The 27,207-nt window shown below is 39.9% G+C and overlaps 1 protein-coding gene across 1 annotated transcript; it reads right to left on the minus strand.

Annotated features, from left to right (window-relative positions):
- Positions 1-680: 680 nt before the first annotated feature.
- On the minus strand, positions 681-9,855 carry SCRG1 (stimulator of chondrogenesis 1). Its single transcript, XM_037042149.1, has 3 exons — positions 9,432-9,855; positions 3,000-3,252; positions 681-858 (listed from the first exon to the last, which is right to left on the minus strand). The coding sequence occupies exons 2-3, from the start codon at positions 3,236-3,238 to the stop codon at positions 804-806; spliced, it is 294 nt and encodes a 97-aa protein (XP_036898044.1). The 5' UTR covers positions 3,239-3,252; positions 9,432-9,855; the 3' UTR covers positions 681-803.
- Positions 9,856-27,207: the final 17,352 nt, after the last annotated feature.

Genomic DNA, 27,207 nt, shown 5'->3' on the forward strand with positions numbered 1-27,207 from the left:
AATGTTTTTGAAGGCACCTGTTTCATTTACTTTTAAATTTCATTTGGCTTTTTAATTCTCACCCGTTACATATGTGCAATTTTCAAGAAAAATTTATATATTGGGGATATGCATCAGAGTTTTAAGGATGCCGCTGTTGTGTGTGAGTGTGTATAGTATATGGGCTTTACAATTAGGACTGTTCAAATTCTTGCCTTTATTTTTAACAAATAAATGAGTCAGCATCTGAAAAATAGGTATAAGAACACTTGAAGGTCTTTGTTGTTGCTGTTTTAAAAAGAGTAAAATAAAAATGTACTTAAAAAAGTTGGCATGCATAATATATGCTCAAATATTGGCTTCCTTTTCCCTCTTACTAGAAAACTTCTAAGGAGTTTCCCTTCTAAGAATCTCAATTTATATATGATTTATGTATGATTTCTCAATTTATATATGATTTTCTTTCCATTAACTATTAGGTAGTTGATAACTGTCAACTAAGAACTGAAATTTCTCAATCTTTGAGCCAGGATTATGGCAATTCATTTGGGGAACAGAATTCTTTTATTGGTGTAGTTAACACCTCATAGATGAAAATTTTCTAGCCAATATTTTTAACAAGTGCCAACAATGTCCACAGAGAAAAATGAAATTGAATTAATTTTTAATACTTCTTATTTAACACAAGTTTACTTGTCTTAGACAAGTAAGAATTTATAGAATCTGCTTTATTGCACTGGATAGAAACTAGACATGCAGTTACACTGATATAGTGCAGTTTTTGGGAAATTGGTGATGGTGTTCTCCAGAATACATGAGGATTCTCAGTGACGGTTGCAAGGAATCACAAAAGAGATCTTTGGTCCAAAGAAGACATCTCTGAAAGAAAATAGAACATCAGTTAAATCTATCTAACAGCTGAGGTATGAATTATTCTCTTCTGGATTAAAAATGGACAGTGATTTCCAGGATTTCAGATTCAACTATCTTTGTAGGTGAATAAAGTACAAAGAGAAGGAGTGGGAGAACTTGCTACAGGATCAACAAAGACCAAGAAGGTAATCAATTCTTTTACTTTCCTTCCATTTGCTATTGGTATTATGCTATCATTTCTTTATAAAGAAAAAGAGAGGTTAGGTGGTTTCAAAACCTTATAATCAGATCAAAAAATAATTTCTCTGATGTGAGTGAGATGGATCATGAAGTTTACATGGATGACACAGAAGATCAAAAATTTCTTACAAAGTCAATAAATTCTGGCTTTTATAGGGAAAGGAGGCATTTTAAGCTACCCTACTCTAGTTGGAAAGATCATATAAGGTAATGAAAACATGCATGGAATAATATAAAATTGTATATAAGTTCAAGGTAGTATAATTATGGATCATTAGAAATATACTTAGTATATAATGTACAACATGGTAACTATTGCTAGCACTGGTAAATAGTATACTGAAAATTTGCTAAGAGTAAATTCTAAAAGTTCTCATTACAAGGAAAAACAAAATATTTTTGGTAACTATCAGGTGGTGGATATTAACTATGACTAAACTTATTATGTTAATCATTTTTCAATATGTATCTGTCAAGTCATTATGTCACATACCTTAAACTTATACAGTGCTATGTGTCAAATGTCTCTCAATAAAATAAAAATAGTGACAAATTCAAATTTGTGTTTATAGGGAAAAACAGGAAATATACTTAGCAAGGTAAATCTGTTGCCACTTAGAAAAGGGTAATCTGATATGAGATAGAAATTACTTTTGTATATCTATACTTCCATTCTCATCCATTAACCCAGATAATCACAAAGTTATATCACGAAATAAACAAAAGTACATTTCTGTAAAATAGACTCAAGTCTTACAAAAAGGCAAACATGGTATTTTAATATTAGATGATATTTCACTTATGTGACCTGGGAAAAATTGTCATTTTGTGGAGTCAGTTAATGCAGGCTCTTGATATCATCATTTACTACAGTGATTCTGAAACTTTATCATGCATCAGAATCACCTGGAAATCTTGTTAAGTCATAATTGCTGTGCCTCATGTCCAGTGTTCCTGATTTAGTAGGTATCACCTGGGGCCCGAGGATGGATATGCATTTTTAACAAGACCTCGGGTGATCGTGAAGTAGCTATTCTGGGAAGCACGCATCAAGAACCAACTGGCTTGACAGAAAATAAAAATCTGGGCCAAATCAGAAGACCTAGGTTCTAGTGTAAGTGCTGATATTAACTAGTTATGGGGGATCGGGTCCGTCATTTTACTGTTCTGTACTTTGTCCTTGATTGTATGATTATACCTGCCCTGTCTACCTGACAGGTTTCTTAGAAAAATGAAAATATGATGACATGTTAAAAGTAATTTGAAAAAGCTAATTTAGGTATGAAGTTGCCAAGATCATAGTATTTGAAAGGTTCCTCAGTCACCAAGTGAAAACAATTTTAAAATCAAGAGCCAGAAATATTTGACTTTTCTACTATATTAAAATATATCAACTTTCTAAATCAGTGGAAAACTTTTATTTAGTTTATTCCTAGTTAACTCATACACAGAGCTAGAATTTTTTTCTTTGACCATTACCAACCTTTCTTGTCCAGTTAATTACTTGATCCTGTTCACCCAAATCTTTCATCTAAAGCCTTTTATTAGTTTTCAAATTGGTTTAAAATATCAACCTTGAAGTTGACCGCTGCTGCTGGTAGACTTTTTTTGTGGTAAAAATCTGATAGGGAATTTAGACTTTAATAGATTGGAGTGTTATTGATTTTCTGGATTTCATTTTGTTTTGTTAAAATCTGCAAAATTCTGTTTCTAAATGAAAAGATTCCGATCCACACAAAATGGTGATGATTCTAGAAAATAGCAGATATTTGAATAGGATTTTACTAAAAGGGGTGATTATCTGTAGCAAATCATTAGAAAGGTGTCAAAAAAGAATCTTTGTACGTGTTTCACAGCAATACATTTCATGTATTGTTATTATATATGTATTGATTATATCCCCTTACTTTGGGCAGCAGAGCAATTCGCTGAAGTTGCAGTAACAGATCATCTCGCATCCCTTTCCATCCCAGAAATGACCCTGGGCGTTTACATCCGTCTTTGTTAGGTCGGCAACTCCTTCTGGAAGGCTGTGGCAGTTGCGGTCTTTCAGTATCTTTCTGTAGCAAGAGAGACGATTTGCAGGCATGGTTTGGACTCCTAGCAGCAGGGTTAGCCCAACGGTGACAAGTACTACAAATTTCATTTTGGCTTTTGGCTCTGAGATGGAAGAAAAATCAAAAGTATCAGTGTTTGTTGTTTTTTTTTAAAGATGTAATTCACCTGAACATAAAGTTCTTAACATTCTCCTTGGTAGAAAGGAGTTCATCTTTTCTTTGTGTTTCTCAAAGCATAGTTTAAAGACAATCTACAATAAGAATCACTTAGAGTATTTGTTAAAAATTAAATGCCTCGGCTGCACAAAGAAATATTGAATGAGAAATGCTGGATGAGGGGAAGAGGTGGTGGTAAGACCCAGAATTTGCATTTTAAGTACCGGAAGTAAATTTTTTATTTTAGAGAGATGAGGAAGGGAGGGAGAAAGAGAGGGAGTGAAACATCAATGCGTGGTTGCCTCTCATGGGTCCCCCACTGGGGACCTGTCCTGAAACTCAGGCATGTGCCCTGACTGGGAATCAAACCAGCAATGCTTTGGTTCACAGGCCCATGCTCAATCCACTGAGCTACACCAGCCAGGGCTGCTGAACTTTTATTCTTATATAGATTACTCATCATACCTTCGGTTGAAAACAGTAGCTTGAATTTTCCCTAATAAACATGTAACATGTTCTTAAATACCTACGGTTATGGGGAATTCGTTATTGACCAAGTCAACATATTTCACTGATATAATTCTCATGTTTCCCTTATTGTAAATTTTTTTGTAGCTACTATCCACCAGTCCTAGTTTGAACTCTTGGGGTTATACCAAACAAGTTTCATTCCTCTTCCAGGAGGTAAGTCTTTAAGTACAGTATTTACGTACAATTATGAAATATTCATCATCTGTATAATCAGTCTTCTCAGCTTCCTTATTCAACATAAAAAGAATAGAGGCTATTTTAGTAAAGAATGGCTGACAAGGTAGTAGAGGGAGCAGAATCAGAATCCACAGCCATTCAGGTTTCATCTTGTTGACAGGTGTCAAAAAGTATCTTCCCTACAGTAGAGTGTTAAAAAAGGGGAAAGATGGATATGTTTATTGTGCTTTGAAGGAAAACAGTATTGTCGAGAGAAAGTTTTAGTATAAGTTCTCAATAGTTAGATGCATCTACCAAGGGGGAAATTGAAGGGCTCGCCTTGTGTGTTTCTCATCTCTCAGGAACGAGCATCCTACCTTGCTTAAAAGCCAGTGTGTTTTAGCAAAGGCTGTTTCACAGATTTTGTCTGTTGTTATTGTTGTTGCTGTTTCAAGGGAGTGGATAAATCTGGTTCTTGTTACTCCATTTTGAGCAAAGCAAAACTTTCTCTATTACTCTTACTATTTGGAGTTATTTTGAGGACTGTGAAGGACAGACACCCAAATCTTATAGATTCTAAAAGTGAACTGTGTGGTATTCTAGTAATTCTGCTACTGAAGCCCAATTCTCAGAACTGTGTTTCTCCCTCCCTCTACTCCCTTTCCCAAACTGAATTATGGTTCCTCTGACTCCCGTCTCATGAATCAGGAAAGTAGCTATTGGGCCCCAAAATATAACAAATAAGCCCCTTACAATTTGAACGAGGACCCATTCAGGCTGCCCTTCCTGCTTCTGGAAAGATGCTTGTATGTTTTGTTCTAGATGAAATGGGCTACTAAAACACTGACTGCAATCATTCTCTTGTATTCAGCCCTAAATCTTCATATACTTCCTCAGGTGACTTAGAAACTCTGCCCATAACCAAGACCAGACTGGCAGTGAAAGTCAGAGAAAAGCAGCCACGGCTGGGAAAGTGTGGAAGTTGGAGAATAGCACCCACCTGGGATTCACTGATCAAGTGACTAAGTAACTGTGTGAGAGAGGAAAATAGGAGTAATTTGGTTCAACGTGACAAACGTTTTTTTAGCATTTCCTTTATGCCTTCAATGTAGAGAGGACTGTTAACATTTTGTTGTGCTTCTTTTGGGTATCACAGATGAAGGGGTTGAGAAGGAGAAATTGAGATGGCTCAGGGCAGGATGCTGGGAAACGCTATGATCTGGGTGGAAGATAAATCACATAAAGAGGTTATAAACAGTGAAGGAGACAGATAAGGAAGTTGAAGCTCAAAAGGTAATAAAAAAGGAGGAAAGGTAAGTGATTAGATGGCCAAGGCACGTTTGGACAAACTCATCTCAAAGATGGGTATTTACTGAGATTTATTCCTCACTGTGTCCTTTACTCTCTGCTATATACAAGTAGATGGATTAAAAGCCATACACTAGCACTCCATGACCATTTTTATAATCCTGTGTCTCTGATCTACATGGGTCACCATATTTAATATTGTTAAAATATGGGGTTGCCATATAGATATGGGGTACCTAGTTAAATTTGAATTTCAGATAAACAATGAACAATTTTTAGTATAAATATATGCCAAATACTACCTAGTTTCTACCTCCTGAGTTAATCATGATAATTGTATTTTGTTAGAAAATAGCCCATCTCACCCATTTAAAAAAGTATAGCAAAGATGTATAGAGTATTTACTTCCTTATCATTAAAAGGAAGTCTTTCTTCCCTTATTGGGGTCTTTCTGTATGCTGCCCTCTTTGTAAGAAATGCTTTTTCTTGACTTTCGGGTTTCAGTTTACACGTCACTTCTTCGAAGGACTTTCCTGACCACCCAGTCTGAAGTAGTTTCAACCTGACTCTTTTACAGTGTCCTCTTCTTTTCCCTGCTGATATTTATCACCATCTGAATTATATATTTGTGAGTTTACTCATTTTATATCTATCATTTCCATTCAACAGGAAGCTTCACAAGAGTCTATTTTTTTTTTAAATCGCCACATGCCTGGTGGTTAATACAGTGATTGGCTCATGTTATAGTATTAATGAATGCTTGTTCAAAAACACATTTTCAGTCCTGAGCAGGAGTGTACAATGGTTTCACGTTTTCTAGAAGGTCGTAACCTTCTTAGGGCTAATCCTCAGGTCTTCCTTGCACTTGTCCTCAAATCATTCATTAGGGCAAAACTAGATAGAAGGCAGTCAGACCTGTAATCCCTTCACTCCTACACGTGTGCCTTTCCTTGTTGTTCCATCTAATCTCTCCCCTTTATATGAATATCTGACCCAATAATCCATTAAGGACAAACCCCAAATTCGTCTCTCCTAAGAAGCCTTCCCTGATCCAGCCTATGCCATTATAACGGCTCCCTGCTGTCTGTTCCATAGTACTTATGGATAAATTGTCCCTACAAGAACTGTGAATTTGACTAAATAATGTCTGGTCATTATCAGCATTTTTCATAAGCTGGTTATCCATATGGAGAATATGGCTACAGTCAAAACTGGGAAATTCACCAAAAGCCATTTGGCCGTATAGTGAGTTGGTCATTTTATGAATTTACCTAGAACTACAAAGGAAGACCTGGAAAGATCATAAAGGTCCTTATAGGACATGATTAAGGGCTTTAGATTTTATTGAGTATGTTGGGAAACCATTGGAAAATTGGGATAGAATAGTAACATGATATGGTTTATATCTTTAAAAAACCATTTTTTAACTTTATGAAGTTGTGGTGGGGAAAGATTGGAAATCGAACGAAAGAGGTTACTGGTGAGAGTTGATGCCAGATACGATGCGGGAGGGAAAGAATCAAGGACAAGCCTTGGGTTTTTCACCCGGATGCTACTGGCATGTATTGAGCTGAGAAAGAATTGAATGGAGGCAATTGGGCAGGAATGCAAGAGCAAATTTTTGGCTGACTTAAGTTTGAGATGCCTACTAGACATCCAAGTGAAGATGTTGATGGGCAGGGGAATGTGAGTCATCGGGTTATTTATCGGTAGCATTTATGGCTGTGGGACTATCGGGGCTGTGAGTACAGACTCAGAAGAGAAGAGGCAACGGGCTGAGGCCTCAGGCAAGCCAACACTCGTAACCCTGGAAGAGAAGATGCCAGCATCATAAACGCAAAGACTGTGACTTCTTTCTTTTTTCCTTCGCGCCTCTCTTGCAGTGTCTGTTTCAATGCTAGGCTCACAGTAAGTATTCCAAAACCATTCAGTGGAGGAGCGAAAAATAAATTGCAGAAAGTAAGTGGGTAGGCTGCCATACCGCACACCTCTCCGGACTATGTTCGTGCCAAAATATAAAATAGTGTTTCTGTCACAGGCTCAGGCACACACTACCATGGAAAGTTCCACAGCTGGCAAGCACTTATTGGTAGTTTTTTTTTTAACACTTTAGAAATTATAGTTTGAACTCAAGTCTTCTCCTCTTCCGTAAGCGCAGGTAAATAGCTTTAACTCTTATTTAGCAAGTGGAACAATGTCTGAACCAGTATGTTTCTGTGATGCACTGGTTGTTTTGTTTTGTTTTGTTTTGTTTTTCATTAGAAGACACCAATTTCAATCCTTGACAATCCATCCAGACCATATATTTTCAAGTTCCAACAAGATGAAATGACTTTGGCAAGTTTGAAGCAAATTGCTCTATTTTTGCTCTTTCAGTTGAAGAACATGCACTTAAAATTCCTACTGGAGTACATCCAACTTACAAAAGAAAACAAAGCTAGAATGAATATCTAAAGGAATAAGCAACAGATCCTCAAATATTTATCTACTGGTTTTTTGGAGTTAATTTTATATAGTTAATATTGTTCCTAATGTATGATACACTTCCTATCCCAAATTGAGTAAATTGGCATAATATCAATGACATAACCTTTAAAAGCATAGCTTAATTTTAAAATCTTAAAAAACAAAATAAAAGAACAATGCAGAGCATACAGAATTATAGGCAAAATGTTTCCAATTAAGCAATAAATCATTGCCATCATCCTGTAGCTAGGGAATTACAAATTTTGATTGTGTGAGGGTGTTTGGCACTAGCAGGCTTTTGAATGGTTGGAGTTAAACGGAGACATACAAATAAAAATTATCCCATTTAATGGCCAAAACTAACAGGGCTGTGCAGTTTAAATGTTGAGGTATTTATGGTGCAATGCTCATAGAGGCAGCTGATGGCAATTCTGGGAACTGGTCTTTTTTTAAAGAGCGGAATGAAACAAAGTTGATGAATTAGACAGAAGGGGCAGTCCATTTTCAGGTTTCTTTCAAAACACAGCAAGGGAGAAGCAAAGCTGCAAAAGCAAATGAAAATTGCAGCCCAGAACCTGACATTTAAAATCAAAATTATAGTTGGAGGAGATTAAAACTGCTGTCCAGTCTATGATGTTTTCCATCATTTTTCTTGGAGGATAAAAATCACTGTTATTTTTTTTTAATTCTCTCTCCTTCTCCTTAACTGTGATAGAAGAGGTTTGTGTTAGAATGACTGAGTCCTGAAGTGGAACCTCTCAAAGTGTATGTTAGAGGAATCGAAGTGACATTAGAAAGTGGATAAGCCTTTCAAACATCTCAAAGCAGACATGATCAGCCTAAATGCCCAAAAGATGCTCATCCGTGGAAAAAAAGAAGTCCACATCCTCCCGAAGGTGCTCTGCCTTCAGGTGTCTCAGAGAATACTAGAAGATGATATTAATATTTAGTCTTGCATCATTCTCCTAGTTTTCCTGGCCACAGTTGATCATCATGGAGAAAAGGACGGGCATTTGGGAGAGCTTTTTCATACACTGTGAAACTAAGTTAAGGAATTTTAAAGAGAAATTTTTATAAGCCCCAACAGGGAAAAAGGATCCCTTTATCTTAACAGTACAGACTCTGTGTTATGATCCATGCGAGGGGCGGGGGCACCAAGGATGAATTCAATGAATTCCCTCTTTGTATCACACATTTACGCCAGTTTCTTTTTAGGAATCTGGGTTTTTAAAAAGCAAAAACATTTGCTTTCTTGAACCTTGCAGTTCATGTTGAGTAGATAATGTAGAGAGATGGCTACTGCACGAAAAAACCTTACATATATCGTCATTCTCACACAGTCCTGAGAGGTGGAATAATCAGATCCTGTTGTGTGGGACCAGATGCAGAGTGGGCATGTGCGTTAATGAGAAGTAGCAGAGGGTCTGCCTCCCGTAAACCTATGATTAGGTGACTTGCCCAGTCAAGGCATGGACATTTTCTATTCTCTTAATCTGATTATTTTCCTTTTTCCTAAGAAGCATTTTTTTAAGCACATACATCATCTCTTTAGAAGAGCTCTTTGTCTGTCTATCTCTTGTGACTCAACACATGAATACTAATCTATAGCAATAGTTTGGAGCACAATAAATGACCCAAAAGTATTTTTAAGAAAAAGTTACATACCCTCTTCTTCTTTCCTTTTGGTCTTCTTGGCAGAGGAGTCCTTTAAAATGCTCCAAGTCACTGGGTGAGTTCGGGCAGAAGGAGCAGAGAGGAGGTGCTGCGAGGAGGTTCTTCACAAATGAACCTTTGTCTGCCTTGTCTCTCGCCTGGGATTGACAGACTGGCTGCCCCGGCCAAGACTCGCGCAGAGGGGAGTGGAAGACCGGGCTGCAAGAACTGCGTCCCTAGGGTTTTTACAAACCAGGCGAAGACGAACTCAACAGCTTCTTTGCTGAGGGAAATAACGAGTCTATACAAGAAGCTCGGGGAGGCAGACCTGGAGCAATAAAATGAAAACCCGAGGGATTTTAAAAGAACACAGAGAGTGATTTTCACCTCATGAGAAATCTGTGTGTGCACATGAGTGCACGTATGTGTGTGAGACAGAGCCAGACAGGGACATAGGGACAGAGAGACGGGGAGGAGGAGGAGGAGGAGAAGTGGCTAATATGATGTAGGAAAATAGCTGATACCTCTTCTTCTTTCACAGTTTCTTTGTGTTTTGTCACCAAGTTTTCCTTACCATCTAGGTCCCTTGTTTATATAGCATTAAGGTGGAAGGTATATTCCAACTGTCATTACCCACCAATGGAAATCAGAAAATAAAATGACTAAAAGAGAACTATATTCTGTGTCTCAAAAATAAAGGCACAAAAGGAATTTCACTCTGGGTTGAGTAAACTGTACTGCAATTGTAACAACTGCTAACTGTGCTTCAGTTCCATTTTTTAAATCAATTTGGAATAGTGTTGCTGCTGGTGGAAATATAATAGAAATATAAAAGTCAGCCCTTGTGACTTTCAAGCTGGGGTTCAAATCTGAAACAACGGTTTGTTTTCTTGTGTATAAAAAGTTAGGTATTTTGGCCCTGGCCCAGTGGTTCAGTTGTTAGGAGTGTCATCCCATAAACTGAAAGGTTGTGGGTTCGATTTCCAGTCAGGGCACGTACCTAGGCTGTGGGTTCAATCCCTGGTCAGGGTGCATACAGAAGGATGTAAAACGGAGGGAAGGTCATTCCGGGTTGTATTGACAAAGGCGTGAAGGTGAAGCATAGAGTAACAAGTTTGGGGATTACAGGTCATTTTGAGTCCTGGAACTAGAGATGGTGGAAGGCAAGATTAGAGGGATAGAGAGAGACAAGTTAACGAAGTACCTCATGTACTATACTAAGAATTTTAGATTTTATTCTGAAGGTGAATGGAAAGATTATGAAAAATATTAAAAAGGTTGACGCCTGACTGCAGTGTGAAAGGAGATGATGTGGGAGGGAAGAGTAAAGGCAGGAAGAGGGGGAGCTCTCACAGTAATTCGGGAGAGAAGATGGTCAGGAAGCGAAATTGTAAAGGTCGGATGGCCAATTAGGTTTTCACATTTAGGGTAGAGGTAGTTGAGAGAAGAGTAGGCAACTTTATTAAATTTCACAAGTCTGGACCCTTGGATGAATGACGCTGTTCTTCATCTTGGAGAAAAAAAAATAGAAAAAGAGCAGTTTTGCCTGGAGCAGGAGCAGGAGGGAATGAATGTTGAACTTAAGGAGCCCTAGGTGTGATTGGGAGTGTTTAGTAGGCAATTGATTCAATTGGCTTGGAGCTCAGGAAAAAAGTATGGACTAGAGAGTTAGAGTTAATCAACTAAATGTCAACCAAATAAGAGAGGTATTCAACTAAATGATGGCAAAAGCCACGGCTGTACCTTAAAAGTTACTAAGCTCCTACTGTGTGCCAGGTACTCCACATGTCTGAACTCATTTATTCCTCATTATGACCCTATGAAGTAGATACTATCATCAGTTCCACTTTATAAATGAGGAAATCTCACAGGTGCTAGATAATGTGCCCCGAATCCCACACACACAGGCAGAAAGTGGCAAGCCCCTGGAAGGTGGTTCTAGTGTCTAGACTCTTCACCCTTGTGCCTCGTGGAAAGGATTATAGCGTGAGAAGAGAATAGTGCTGAGATCAGAATCCTAGGATGCACTGGCATTTAAGGGTTAAGTCGAGAACAAGAAGTCCTGGAAAAATTAGGAGAATATTGTCATGGAAGTCAAGGGAAGGACATTTCAGGAAGGATGGAGGTGAGTGGAAGACCCCTGCTGACAGCCGTTTTGCAGAAGACATACCTGCACCCCCCAGTCTGGAGGGATATAGAGAGATGGGAAGACCAGCCAAACCAGAAGCAGTTACCAGCCCTGACAGAGACTGAGTCTCTGGTCTCTATTTTACTAGAGCTGGAAAAAGTAGCGTGGAATTCAAGAGAAGGGATGAGAGACATGCATGTCGTTGACTCAACATTTCCTTTGTATATTTATACATGACTGTCCTGTGATACTTTCTAAATAACAATTATGCTACAGATAGGGTTAATTCATTTGTATGACTTAAGTGTGTAGAATGTGTGAGTATGAAGAGGAAAAGGGAGACTCTTCAGCCTTCACTGCATCTTGGGAATTCTCCAGCTTGTTTGCTCCACGTCAGGCTAGGCCAGAAGTAAGGCACCACCACAGACTGACTTTCCTGTAGGTGGATTTTCTCTTTTCTTTGTTTTACTCTTCTTTCCCTGTGTGTCTGATTCCTCTCTCGTCTCCTTTATTGCAATGCTCATTTTGTTCCCTGTAGTTAATGCATAGTTCACAATAATGGACTCGTTTTTGATATTCAGCAGGATTCAAATCCATGCAGTAACAGGCCCAGCACCGTGGTTCTCGCATGCCTGCCTCAGGCGGTGCCTAACAGCTCCCCGCTAACCGTCTAGTGCCTCTGGATTGTGCTCCTACTTGGCTTAGGAAAAATTGCTCCTAAAAAGCACATTTGGATCTTGGCTTCTTAGTCCCTTGTTGTGTGTCAAACGTTTACTTATTACTAGCTGGACTTCCCATTATTTCAAGGGAGAATTTTTGAACATTGTTAAATTTAAACATGCCCGCTGCTCTTCATCCTGTTACAGAGTTGCCTGTTTGGGAAGCAGTTGAATTGCAAACCGAGCCCTGCAATTGCAGAGGCAGCCCTTGTGACTTTCAAGCTGGGGTTCAAATCTAAAACAACGGTTTGTTTTCTTATGTATAAAAAGTTAGGTATTTTGGCCCTGGCCCGGTGGTTCACTTGTTAGGAGTGTCATCTCATAAACTGAAAGGTTGTGGGTTCGATTTCCAGTCAGGGCACATACCTAGGCTATGGGTTCAATCCCTGGTCAGAGTGCATACAGGAGGCAACATATTGATGTTTCCATGACTCTCTTCCTATCTCTTTCTCTAAAAAAATCAATAAACATATCCTTGAGTGAGGAGTATAAAAAAAAGTAGGTATTTTGTTTTGCTTTTTTCCTCTCCTGATGGCCTATTACCCAGACCTCTTGTTGAACTCTGGTTTATGTTGCTCTGGACGTCATCTATCTCTTTAAGACAGCTCTGCAGCCACAGTAAACCTTTTTATATGAAGTAGTTAAGGCTATTCAGACATACAGTCCAGATTTCTAGAAAACATGCCCTGCTGTACTTTTGTGTTATAGCCTGTATACAAGGCGGGCCCCCCAAAATGGAATTACGTTTTGGCTGGCAGACCCCTTGTAGTATAGGCCTCCCCGACTAAGTGAATATTCTGGGAACCCATTTGTATCAGTGCACCGGCTGGTGTTGTTTGTGGAAGGCTGCGTTCAGCGTTCAGCGTCAGTGAATTTTTTTTAAGACACTTTCAATGTGTTTGCCTATCTCATAATGGGTGACTTACCAGTGCACCTGCCCACACTGTGCTGAATATTCAGCAGTATTTGACCAAAAAATGGCATGACCCCCATGCCCCACCCTTCCTATTCACCCAATCTCACCCTGAGCAAATTTTTTTTGTTTCCCCAAATGAAAAAAGTCCTCAGAGGCAAACATTTTGCCAATGTGGAAGAGGTGAAACAAAAAATGGCAGAAGCACTAAAAGGCATCAAAATCAAAAAGTTCGAAAGCTGACTTTGAGCAGTGGAAAAAACATCTCAGTGAGTGCATGGTATCAAATGGAGAGTATAGTCTGAAGGTAACTGAAGTTTAAACATGTAAGAATAAATACATAATTTTTTATAAATAAATTCCATTTGGGGGAGTCCCCCCTCCTATGTGTGCATGTTTTATTTATACAGGTATATGTTTTCATTCTTATGTCTAATCTGGTTCATTACCAATAGGAAATCCCCACACATTGGTGACAGAGACAATTCATGAGCAGAGAAACATTTGATCTAGAACTTTTAATTCTATTAAAACTATTGGTATTAAATATGAAAAGCATGCTGATTAGGATTTCCTAAACAAACAAACAAACAAAAACCTTCAAATCCTTCCTATCAGATAAAGTTTCAGGAGATGTCTTATTAGATATAAATAATTTTAGACATCAGACATCTTACACTTGTGAAAGAATAATGGGAATACATAAATTCTTCCCTTAATTCCACCTGGGAGCTCATGCATGTGACCTGATTTAGAATCGGCAGCTCCTGTGGTTCCGTACTTGACCCCTTTCTCTCATTTCCCTCAGGCTCAAGTCCATGTGGAGTCGCTGAGAGTGGCGGTGTGGGGAGGAGCAGCAGCAGGTTTCAGCCTTCACAGGTTCTTCCAGGAGAGAGGTAGGACCTCTGATGTGAGTGTCCTTGACAAAAGGAATGTCTAACAACTATGCTAATGGAAAACTAACTCACAGTATGTTTGTGAAAATAATACTGAGCTACAAAATTACCTTTTAGAATTCCTTTAAAATTAGTTTAAAAAACAACTTGTTTAGCCCTGGCTGGTGTAGCTAAGTGGATTGAGCATGGGCCTGTGAAGCAAAAGGTCACTGGTTTGATTCCCAGTCAGGGCACATGCCTGGGTTGCAGGCCAGTTCCCGGCAGGGGACACACCAGAGGCAACCATACATTGATATTTCTCTCCCTCTCTCCTTCCCTTCCCCTCTAAAGATAAATAAATAAAATCTTAAAAAAAAACCAACCTGTTTTATTAACTTGTTTTTGATCTCAGAAAGAGTATCCTTTTTTAAATTAAAACTAAAGTTTATTTTAAGATTTCCTTTGAACTTGGAACATTTGTGCTGAAAATGGTTTTTGGAACTGGGTGGAACAAGATAAACCCGATCATCGCCCAAACTACCAGGGAGCTCTCGTGTTAGGTGTGGAGCTGATGCCGCTGCAACTGCCTGGTGACAACTGTTTCCTATAAGCATTCACACTGGAATACAGTCTCAGAGGCGCAATGCACTGGGAACTGCTGGATTCCCAGCCAGCCCACCTGAGAAGGAGGATTACAGGGAGAGTCTTCTTGCCAGAACATTTTAGTCGGAAGAGCAAACACAAGACCTCTCTTACCTGGGCATGGAGAGTATGATGTTCACTGGGAGTGCTGGATTTTTTCACAGCATTTATACATAGAGGTTGTGAGCACCCTGAATAATATGGTCCTTAAATACGATAGCAATGAGCCCTGGCTGGTATAGCTCAGTGGATTGAGCACAGGCCTGCGAACCAGAGGATCGCGGTTCGATTCCCAGTCAGGGCACATGCCTGGGTTGCAGGCCAGTTCCCTGCAGGCCAACTCCCAGCAGGGGATGCACGAAAGGCAAGCATACATTGATGTTTCTCTCCCTCTCTCCTTCCCCTCTAAAGATAAATATATAAATAAAATCTTTAAAAAAATATGATAGCAATGAGGTTAATAAAGTGAACATCAGGAACAAAGTGTGTTAAGAAGGAAAGGAATTTGAAAACAACCCCTTTCGTTTCCTTAGAAGTCTAAAAGGGGCATTGGACTGACAGCAAATAGAATCACAGCCTAGATCCTGACAATAATTTTGTGGTTTGTTGGAGATGACCCACTTATCTAACCTAGAAAGATCAAAAGAATTGTTAAGTGTGCCAACATGCGTTCTTTTGTAGATCCTGAGTTATTGCCCTAAGCTTCCCAAAGTGTTTTCACAGGTACAAGCATCTGGTTGGTTGGTAATGGTAACATTAACAGTAGTGATACTAGTCCTAATAATGTCATTGCCAAGTATGCCAAACACATTAGAAATGTTGGCTTATTTAATGCAAGCAGCATTCTTTTATAAAGTAATTTTTCAAATGGGGGAACTGAAGCTTAAAAACATTAGGCATCTTGGCCTAAACTGTGAAGCTAAAACTGGAAAGAAAAATAAAACTACGCTCTTAGACTCTTTCTTCAATAGATGGTGAAGGTAGTAGTATGAGAGGGGAGAATCTAGAATAATAATGCTGTTCAAAAAGATCAGCCTATAATTTGAATGTAAATGAACCCCATATATTCTCTGTGCCTCTTACAGTCATCACTCCCTTAATGTGTCTCCTCCATCTATTTTCTGTTAATACTTGGCTTGAAACAATTCTTCCTTGGACACTTACAAACTTGAAACAGCTAAATAGAGCTTCCTACAAGGTCAGATATGGAAAATTGCCAAAATGTCAGTCATTTGGATAGAGTTTCAAGGTGATTATAATTCTAGAAGTCAAATTGTAGTGCCACTCAGTAAATACTTGTCAAATGAATGAATGAGTTAATAAATAAGTGAATGGATTAAATACTTGGATGGGGGTAGGTCGGGGGGAATTATTCACCATTCAACATTTATCGAGTGTCTACTATGTGCTACAATTGATGTAGTGTCACTGAAGATGTAGTTCAGCAGCTGGACACCCCAGTTTCTTCAAGGCCAACTCCAAAGTGCAGACCACTAAATCCTACTATAAATCCTCAGTCTTCTCCCTTGTAAATAAAGGGTTTAATTAATGATTTTTCATGGTTCCTTCCATTTCTCAATTTCTATGACTGTGTGACTCTCAATATAATTTTTAAAGATTTTATTTATTTATTTTTAGAGAGAGGGGAAGGGAGTGAGAAAAATATCAATACGAGAAAGAAACATTGATTGGCTGCTTCTTATACCCCCAACCAGGGACAAACCCACAACCCAGGCATGTGCCCTGTCCTGGAATCGAACAGTCAACCATTAGCTTTGTGGGGCAACGCCCAGCCAACTGAGCCACCCCAGTCAGGGCAATATCATTTTTTAAAATAAAGGGTTACACTTAGAAAAGTTTTATATTTATGGAAAAAATTGCAAATACTACAGAAACATCTTATATATCCTATGTCTTCTTTCTCTTATTAGTTAGCATCTTACAGTCAGGCGGTACATTTGTTATCATTAATAAATCAATATTGAAACCTTATCAACTAGCGCCCATCATGTCTTAGTTTTTACTGAGAAATGGGTGTCCTTTTTTCTGTTCAAGGATTTCCTCCAGGGTACCACATTACATTTATTTGTTCTGTCTCCTCAGGTGTCTCTTCCCTGTGACAGTTTCTTCTGCTTGCCTTATTTTTGATGACCTTGACAAGTTTTAGGGAGTACTGGTTAGTTGGTTTATGGAATATCCATCAGTTGAAGTGTGTCTAACATTTACCTAGTATTTAAACTTGGATTGTGTGTTTTTGAAAAAGACTCCACAGTTAAAGTGCTTTCTTCATCACATCATAGCAAGGGTGCAGCAACGAACATGACTTATCAGTGACAATAGGGACCTTGATAACCTGGCTGAGGTAGTGTTTGTCAGGTTTGTCCACTGTAAACTTAGTCTTTCCCTCTCCCTTTCCACACTGCACTTTTGGGAACAAAGTTGTTATGTGCACCCTCACTTGGGAAGTGGAAGATTCTGCTCCCCCTCCTTGAGGGCCGACCTTCTGCATACATTTTGCATGTGCAGTCTGTCTATTCTTTCTCATTTGCTTATTTATATCAGTATGAACTCATGGGTATTTATTTTATACATCAGATTATAATTCAATAATGCATTTAGCATGGTTTTTATTGCTCAAATTGTTCCAGCTTTAGCTATTGGTGGCTTTTTAGGTGTTGCCTGTCTTCTTTTGATATATACCCTCATCAAGTGTCTTTTATTTTTGTTCTTCCCCAACACTCTCTTACTTTCTAACACTACAGGATGCTCCAAGCTTCTCTTGTGTATTTCCTGTTCCAATCCTAGAGTCCATTTCTCCAAGGAACCCTGGTTCCCTTTATTGGACAGTGGATCAGAAACAGAGATCCAGGCACTAGGTGGGCTCATGGCTATGACTGTGCCATCTCAGCTGACAGAGCAAGGAACTATGTTCATGTAGCTAATCTGTACATATGTGCACATGTCTATACGTATTTCTGCGTAAACACTTATATCTGCATTGGGAGAGCTATGAGTTTATACTGTCTCCAGCTCTAATCCATCACTACATGAGGTCTTCTACCCTCCTCCCCTTTCTTATCTGCGACCTCACTCCAGCACTGAGAAGCCTGTCTTCCACCATCTGTCCCTAATTTAGTTGTTCGATTCCTGTATACATGTATAGCAGCATCAGAATGACTAACTCGTGTCCTGCAAAAAATAATTTTATCCATTAGAGTACATCGTTTCTGGACTTGTTTTATAGGTTCAATTTCCAAAGTTACTTAGGTCAGCACCTTTCCCCCCACCACACCCTTCAGTGAAGCGGTTTCATTTGTAATACAGTCAGATTGCCCTGTCACATTCTGTGTTCCATCCTGTGATGCCCAACCTCTTAAAAATATATATATTTATAATTTGTATGCATTAAGGTCCGGTCTTTGTGCTTTGAAGGTCTATCGGTTTTGGCAAACACCATTTTGGTGGCTACCATTCAAGTAGCCACCATTACATTATAATGCATAACAGTCTCACTGCCTTAAAACATCTCCTGTATGTCGCCCATTCAGCCCTCCCCCTGCCTGAAACTCTTAGTAACCACTGATCTTTTTTTTACCATTCCTATAGTTTCACCTTTTCTAAACTGTCTTATAATTGGACTAAGTAATAAGTATCTTATATAGACTGGTTTATTTCACTCAGCAATCTGTATTTAAGAGTAATCCATGTATTTTTTATGGCGTGATCATTTTATTTGTTTTTAGCACTGAATAATATTCCATGACAGCGCTACACTGCAGTGTTTTTATTCTTTCACGTGTTGAAGGGCATCTTGGTTACTCACAGTTTTTGCAATTATGACTGAAGGTGCTATAAACATCCACGTGCAGGTCTTGTATAGAGATAAGGTTCAAATAAGTTGACCAGTATCTGTTTAACATTTAGCCTTCAGGTTGACTGTAATTGTTAATTTGTAATTATCGGTTTTTATATAGCTTCTTAAATATTGCTATAGAAAAATAATAAACACCTTTGCATAATAAATCTGCTCAGAGTCAGGCACCCTTTTTTAGAAAATAAACAATGAATCCATAAATATTTTATGAAACAAAAGAACTTTAAGTAAAGAGCACTTTAGAAATATTTACATTTAATATTCTTTGAAATACGAGCAGGCCTGTGGTGTGCTGTGGCCATTTCTTTTACATCACAAACAGGGAAATTTATGGGTGTTAACTTAGCGGCAAAACTGTTCCTTTATTGCTCCCTCACTAATAAAACATGTTACAAATGACATGTTTGGAGACGCAAATAAAAGCATTTGCAAGTTGAAGTAATAAATGCAACACGGTATTGGGTAACTAAGACCAGCTCCCTTCATGTGCCTACGTATCAGAGAGGACACATAAAATGCCACAAAATAGTAAGAAATGGAAAATATTTCCCTGGACATTTCACCCCTAAACACAGGATGTATTTTACATGCAGTATAAGTCTATTAAAAAACAACTTGTTATTCCACAGGATATGGTACGTATTGGAGCGGGAGGAAAGTGTGTCCCTCGAAGTCTAAAACGGAACGATTCTATTTTTAAAAAGCATTTCTATAACACTATCTTCTATCAAATGGCAAGTTAGTCTTTGTCTTTAGTACTGGTGTCCTTCTTTGGAGTTGGATTTTAAAAAATTGCCCCCACACTGTTACCATCTTACTGAATCTTCACTTTATTTTCCCACGGTGTCCAAGTGACTTGCGTTGATCGGTCCTGTAAGGTTGACTGTAAAATATCCTGGAATCAAGAAAGCTTTAAGAGTGTATGCTATATTTTATTTTATGTCTTAAGGCACTTGATGTAAAATGTTTGAGAAGATGAAGAAGGCCAAGTCCAAGTGAGAATGAGAGGTTTAAGAATATCCTACTCGTTCAATGTATTTCGCCTCTCTATAGAAATTATGGCCTTCTTTGTGCTCCGAAATTAATGCGTTTAAAGCCATGTTGGTGAATGCAAAGGTTTTCTTCCCTGACTGAAAAGGTGTGGAGACTTCTCCGTTAGGAGCCTGGCTCACTGACAGATGATGGCTTACTGAGAAGCCTGGACAGTTTTCGGGTTCTCTACTGGAATGAATTCAGGAGGGAATTCCTGGGAGTCTAATTCTCTCTGAGGGAGAACATACCTAATGCTATATTAGACTGCTTCTGTAAATAGGTAATGCACCTTTTAATATACAAAATTACAATAGGGAAAATCTTCCTCTATCCCTTTTGTTGCCCTTCTTTCTCCCACGTCACAGGGGGACCCTTCAGATACTTAATTGCCTCCAATATACTAGAATCTCTTTCTATCCTTTGCTCCCATGAAACTTTATCAGTATTATGCCCTATATCCTTCCAGATTTTAGCTACCTCTCAAATAGAAAGAAATCCAATAAACAAGTTAGGCCAATTATTCATAACCAATGACTTTTAAGTATTCCAACTCCGAAATATTTGTAGTGATTTGAAACTTAATACATGTGCCAAATTAAATTTATGTGGGGCCAAGCATCCTCAAGGAGGAAAGGAATCAAGACTTTATTTTCTTCCCTTTTGATATTCAACTTAATTAGACCTTTCTGTCTGGCTGAGAGATCCCTGAAAGAGGTACCTGGTAGAAAAAAAAATGTTAAAAGTCCTCCAAGAAAAAAGAGAGAAAGTCTGGCTCAGTGACTTAGGCTCAACACCAGGGCCTCGAGGTTTGTGGAAGACAGCGTGTTGTAGATACAGTGTGTAGCTGTGGCTAGAAACCCCACTATACCTGGCTACCTGGGCAAAGCTGTCGTGTTTGGGGAACAGTGAGCCGCTTGTGTGAGCATAGTTCCAGTAAGCTGTCAACTTGGGAGTCCATGTCCTCAATGACACCCTCCTGCCTACACAGGGCTCTGCAGCAGAAAGGACATCCTTGGGTCAGAACAAAGACTCATTCACCGGAGCCTGTTGGAACTAGCCTTCAGCAGTGGCACCACGCAGAAGTGATCAAAATCAGAACGTCCAATGGACTAATCAGCTCTTCCCACATGACGCTTTGAGACAACACTGCTTCTCTTGCAATCAGTAAGTTCCCAGGGTTCCTGGACAATTCGGGGAATGGGAAGACTTTAAGAGGTACTGTATGAAGGCATAAATAATTAGGAAAATAAAGACAGATGCCCAGAATTTGAATCCAAAACTCCTGGAAGCCATACAGGTTATATTTAATATGCCAGTACGTTGTGAATTTCTAAGAGCTGAAGTGTTTGCCATATTGATTTAGGCACTGAACCTTTCTTTTTTAGCTAAGGATTTTGAGGGACTAGATTCCAAAAACCACTTGTTGGACAATGCTTTTTGTACGGCAGATTTAGGTACTGAGGCATGACAAAGGAGCAGGGGTCCTTTCCTGGTGCCCACCATAGGACTGCCAAACTGCCTTAGAATGGTCATCTCCAACTCTGTGGTGCTCATCACCATGTTCTAAGGACTCCAAGGAGGGCAGAGGGCGTGCTCAGGAGCAGGTGCTGAAATGAGGCCACAGCTCTCTCCTGGGCTCCATTTCTCTTCTGCCTTTGGATGATGAGCACCGCCTGCGATCCCTTGTTGGCTCCACGAGTGGGAGTTTTTGTCTGTTTTATTCTGTGATGTGTCCTCCGTGCCCAGAATGCGCCTGGTACAGTGTCGGTTCTCAACTATTTGTTTAATGAGTGAACTTCTGCCCTTTATTGTCTTGGCAAAGTTACTAAAACCTAACCTTGATTTTATTTGTTTTTTCTTTCTTTTTTTAATACTCACCTGAGTATGTTTATTGATTTTAGAGAGAAAGGAAGGGTGAGAGAGAAACATCAATCGGTTGCCTCCATATGGGCCCCGAATGGGGGTCGAACGTGCCACTTAAGCATGTGCCCTTGTAAGGAATCAAACCTGCAACCTTCTGGTGCACAGGATGACACTTCAGCTAACTGAGGCACCTGGCCAGGGTGGCATTGTCATTTCTTTTGCATAGTTTGTCCCTTGCAGCTTCAGGACAGAGCCTTCTGAAGAGACAGGAAATAGGAGAACAGTAGAGACATCTCACTTGTAAATCAAATGCAAGCCCACATTTGCCCAAGTCAGACCAGCCTGGGGTAGAGGTCAGGGATGCAGTGAAGCCAGTTCAAACCCCACCGGCTGAATCACTACCCCCCAGTTCCACATTGCCCATTCTCAGCATGACATTTAACGACTTGTACAGCAATTTAAGTTTTATAAATAAATGTAACCCATATAAAAATAATTAGTCTGTCAATAAAAACTTAAAATACTTTCTATTCTCTACACTATACACCATGAAACTGCTTACCATATGATCCAAGGTGAAATGGTTGTCAAAACACTCTAATAATTTCTAAATCGTTATTTAATTTTAACAGTTACTGGTGTGATTTTATATTTGATATGCTCTCGTAAAACTAAAAGCAGCTTGTCTCTAAGCTACAGTTTTGAGGGGCAAACTGCACCAGACCCTTCCAAAGACTTCTCCATCCAATCAGTGGCCATTAGATCTGGGGCCAGGCACAGGCTGCAGCTGGAGGATGAGCAAGTGGGTTGGCCCTCACTTTCTGGATGCTAGAGCTTCTCACACAGCCTGTACCCAGACAGCCTTTCCTTCCACACTCACCTTCAACACTGCCACCAGCCAGGCCTATCCCATCCCTCCTGCCGGTCCTGGACCCCTCCTGAGCAGCAGGGAGGGACTGTGTGCCCTTCGACCACTGCCTTGGTCTGCTCAGCTTATGCCGCCATGTCCGGATGCACCAGTCCCAAGTCCCATCACCACCTACACAGTGGCTATTGGATATTGTCATTCCATGGCATGTACTCCAACAAGCTATTTGCCAGCCATCAGGACAGTATTTCTATATTTTCACCTGTAGCAGCACCATGCCAGTGTACATTAGCAGAATATCAGCCATGGCCCAATCCTTTCTGAGTAGTCCAGAAAGTCTCAAAGTCTCCTCCCACGTATGTTAGAATAAAGTATGGATGCTCTGCCATCTCATGATATCTACCATTTCTTCTTCGGTTTCTCAGCTCCACGAAATGGCTCCCATATTTAGATGTCGATTCCTGGAAGCAGCAACTGATTTTGTTTTGTCTCTTAAAGCCATTCAAGTAGTGTTGCCCCTGCCGATGCTCTGTCTCTGAGCTGAAGTGGGATAAAGTGCCCCTCTGTTGGCCTAAGTGGCTGGCAGTTGCCAAACTAAGAACTGAGCCTGATTCTCTCTGTAACTGAGAACTTACCACAAAACCCGAGTCTCTGGATAACAATATCAGAAAACAACCTGAGCATCGCACCACCCTCAGTACCGTTGCTTCCACTGTTCATCAGCTTCTGGATGAAGCCTGTGAATATTTTTCCAGGTTTTTGACATACAATTGACACTGGTTTTGACATGTAATTGACATATATATGGCACTGTATAAGTTTAAGGTACACAGCGTGATTACTTGACTTACATAGATTGTAAAATAACTGGCAAAATAAATCTAGCTCACATGTAATTATCATCTCATGTGGACATAAGAAAAAGGAGTTTTTCTTCTTGTGATGAGAACTCTTAAGATCTACTCTTTTTAAACAACTTTCACACAGACCACACAGCAGTATTCACTATAGTTATGGTGTACACTACATCCCCAGTACTTATTTGTCTTATTTATTTGTACCTTTTGACTACATTTATCCAATTCCTCCACCCCTACCTCCACCCACCACCACTTCTGGTAACCACGAATAAGATTTCTTGTCTGATTATTTTACCTAGCACAAGGCCTTCATCCACGTTGTCACAAATGGCAGGGTTTCCTTCTTTGTCATGGATGAGTACTCCATTGTATTAACATGCCACTGCTTCATCCCTTCATGCACTGGCGACACTTAGGTCGTTTTCATGAGGCTGTTGTAACTTAATGCTTCTTGAGAGCTCCTCAATGTGGCGTTTTTGTTTCCTGCAGATACACGCTCAGAAGTGGAACTGCATCCACTAATGGGCAACTAACTAATCCTATTGCCCATTTTTAATGAGTTTATTTGGGGATTTTTTGCTACTGAGTTGTATGATTTCTCTATAGATTTTAGATATTAACCCCGTATCGTATATATGATTTGCAACTATTTTTGCCTTCTGTTGGTTGTCTTTTCATTTTGTGGATCATTTCTTTTGCTGTGCAGTCTATACATTTTGACACTCTGCTCTGGGTAATTCCCTCCCCCCCCACCCCACCCCCGACAGCTTAGAAACTTAAGAAGAGGTTTCTGATCCCCAGTGGCTTAAGGGAAATCGTGCTCAACATGCGGGGCATCAGAAGCAGCCCGTTCGTGGGACCAAAGCATGAAGAGTGAAAACTCCGTGAGTTGGATCTGCATCAGGGGTTGGGAACCATTAGCTTAGGGGCCTGTTTTGGGTCCAAGGCAAGCACTCAGGTTTCCCCTGCAGTAACCACGCCCACTGCTGGATGCACTAACATGCCTGGATGAACTTTCTTAGGGAATCCGTATGCCATTTGGTTGTTACTCTGGGACACTTTCCGTTCTGAACCATTCCTGTGAACAGTGATGCACAATTTCCTTTAGGTTAATTCTGTAAGTTGCATTAAAAAAAAAAAAGGTCTGACATCACAAGGAAACCACTTTTTTTTGCTCCATTTCCTGGAGCCTACAGCTGGCAAGATGCCTGGGACAAGATGTATTCAATTCAAGTCAAAGCAGGGCTGTGTTAGGAGAAACAGATGGCCCACCTCAGGTGAAAAATTGCTTTCTTGCAGGGAGAAGTAGGGTGGTTTATTTACCTCTTCCTCTAGGAAGGTGGGAGGGTGTGGAGACAAACTAAATAAAACACATTACAAATGCTTTCCACAGATGAACGGAATAATTGGTGCTGAGCAGGGCTACAGGGGACGTGTTTCTGCCTCTAGGCAGCTTGTGGGAAGTTATCACATGGATATTAAAATGCTCCCAGAACTTGAAAATCATTTCATCAGAGGAAGTAATATGAACCAACACATAATTAAAGAGATCAACCATCAGTAACCCTCTCTGAGAGTTCATAATGAGGGACTGAGATGACTGTGATAGTAAGGGTGAGCCAGGTATAGGTTCAGGAAAATGACTGAATATAAAACAAAGCAGTAAGAATTGTATTGTGTCTCATCTGAAGAAAACTGGGATTAACATGTTTGGAGGTGTAGTAGACAGGTGATCTGCATTTGTTTAGGAAAAGGGAGACAAGGCACAGAGAATTTGTTGCTGATTACCTAACTCTTTCCACAGGACAGAATACTTTTCCTGGAGGTCACCGACATTCAGGTCACCTGGAAAATACATTCCATTCAGAAGGCTTTCCAATACCTGGATAAAAAACCCCTTAAGTTTGTCCAGGTCTTTTGTTCCAAATCTTTCTTCAACAAGTAGCATCCTGATTATGAACTTGGTCTGTCAGCTACCCTGATAATGGGCAAGATTGAGGCCACTGGAAAGTTATTACATACCTTTTTACAAATAAATACACTTGTATTCTGTTTGATATGTCAGTCTGTTAAGAATCTGGTTAGTGTAGGTTAGCCTACAAACTAATTGCCCAGCAGTTACCGACAAACTCCATTATACCTGCACAGCCGAGTGCCAGACCCCAGGACACGGTGACCACTCCTTTGTATTGCCATTCTGTGAGGCTCCACCCAAGCCACCCTGGGCCTACTTCCCAGACATCTGTGCCTCTCTTTAAATTCAACACAAACCACCCCCCCAAATCATCTCCCTGCTTGCTTTTGAAAAATCAGCCCAGGGTAATTCTCAATGATCTTCTCTGTAATGCACTCTAGTGTCTCACAGCCCTGACCCTTAGGAAACAGTTTGCATTGCTTGCATCTATAATCACACTGTGACCATATAGTGTCACAAGTAACAAAACAAGCTCCTTGTGGTCCTTGCTTTCCTCTTTTTCTGGAGAGAGTGGGTCATGCAGAGGCCATGGATGGTGTACCAAGGGTCCTTCAGCACACAGTGGGAAAGGGGGGCTTATACCATCAAACACAGTTTGCACCCTTCGATCAAGTAGCGTGAAAGGGGGAGTGATTGAGTTCAGCGAAGAAGGGTGGAGTGTTCTCATCCACCAGAACAGGACTGAATGGTGCTTGTTTCTGTCGGCTGAGCTCACAGTAGCTATGGGAGGGCGTAGAACTTTGCCCATTTCCCCCCATCAGAGAGAATATGAGCTTCTGTGACTCGCTCTGGTGTTCTCACCCCTGAATGTTATAAAGCTGGAGCACCATCCATTACTCTTGCTTTCTTGTTTCCTTCCTAGGCACTGAAGAGTTGACACCCCTTGGTGGATACTGCATATCTGTTTGCTGTAGGACATTTGTCCATTGGTCTTTTGGTGACTCATAGTCTGTGCCTACCTCCAGAATGAGGTGGAAGCAGCAGCGACCCAACCGTGGACATTATCTGCTAGTCTCTCATCCCAGAAACTGCTTTATATTCCTTGAAAAAAGCAAACTATCTTCCCTTTAAATGAAAAATAGAAAAATTACTGCATAAAAATTTCTTCTCCCAATTTAGAAAGTTGGCCAAAGGACTACTAATGATGACTATTATAAAAATTCTCTCAAAATAATCACTCCATAAATAAGAAATACATCTCCTGCAACTGAGATTTATAAAAGCTCTGAGAGATGGCAAAGTGGGGTTTGCAATTCAGTATGTTTATTGCTCTCAGGGGCTGTGGCTGGTGTCTTACGAAGCAAGGTTTCAGTTGGGTAGAGATTGAGTAATGAGGACAGAGGTGCCTTGTGTAACTCCTTCTTCCCCTTTAATTACTGTGGACCAGGGAGTGTCATGTTTCAAGCGACAGGCCAGCTTAATAAATTTACTTTTAGTATCTCACATCATAAAAGCTCGGGATTTCTTGCAAAAAGTGGCCATAGTTAACCAAGGCCATTATATCTGTCACTGTGCTGATGTTGAGTTTGTCTGACAGAATCACATAAGGCCATCCTAATGGACTTTTCTTTGATGGGAAGGAGAATTGACATTTACTGATTACTTACCCTACAGCGACACTACCTTTATTTCTCATGACCAATCTGTGAGATTGATGCTATTTCCCCAAGGTTATGGATGGGATTGAGGCTCAGAGACATCCAGTGACTTGCTCAAGGCAATAGAGTCCTTTAGAAGCCAACACAAGCCTGCTGTCCTCTGGTCAGGTTTATACAGGAGAAGTGAGGTGATAACCCTATAGAGCTGGACTTTAGGATTTAAACCTCAGCCTATCACACCCTAAAGACACTGCTCCTCCTGCTGTACCACGTAACGACATCGCCACACTAACTTACAAGAGACGAGAGAAGTGTCACAAGAGTTTTTCTTTCTTTTTTAGCCTTTTTTAGATTTGCTGCTGTGTGTTTTGTTCAAATTTTTTAAGTTGTGGTAAAAACATACCATACAATTTACTACCTTAACCATGTTTAAGGGTACAG

The sequence above is a fragment of the Sturnira hondurensis genome, unplaced genomic scaffold, assembly GCF_014824575.4.
Source record: "Sturnira hondurensis isolate 20B ecotype Veracruz unplaced genomic scaffold, ASM1482457v3 Scaffold0003693, whole genome shotgun sequence".
NCBI classification, from domain to species: Eukaryota; Metazoa; Chordata; class Mammalia; order Chiroptera; family Phyllostomidae; genus Sturnira; species Sturnira hondurensis.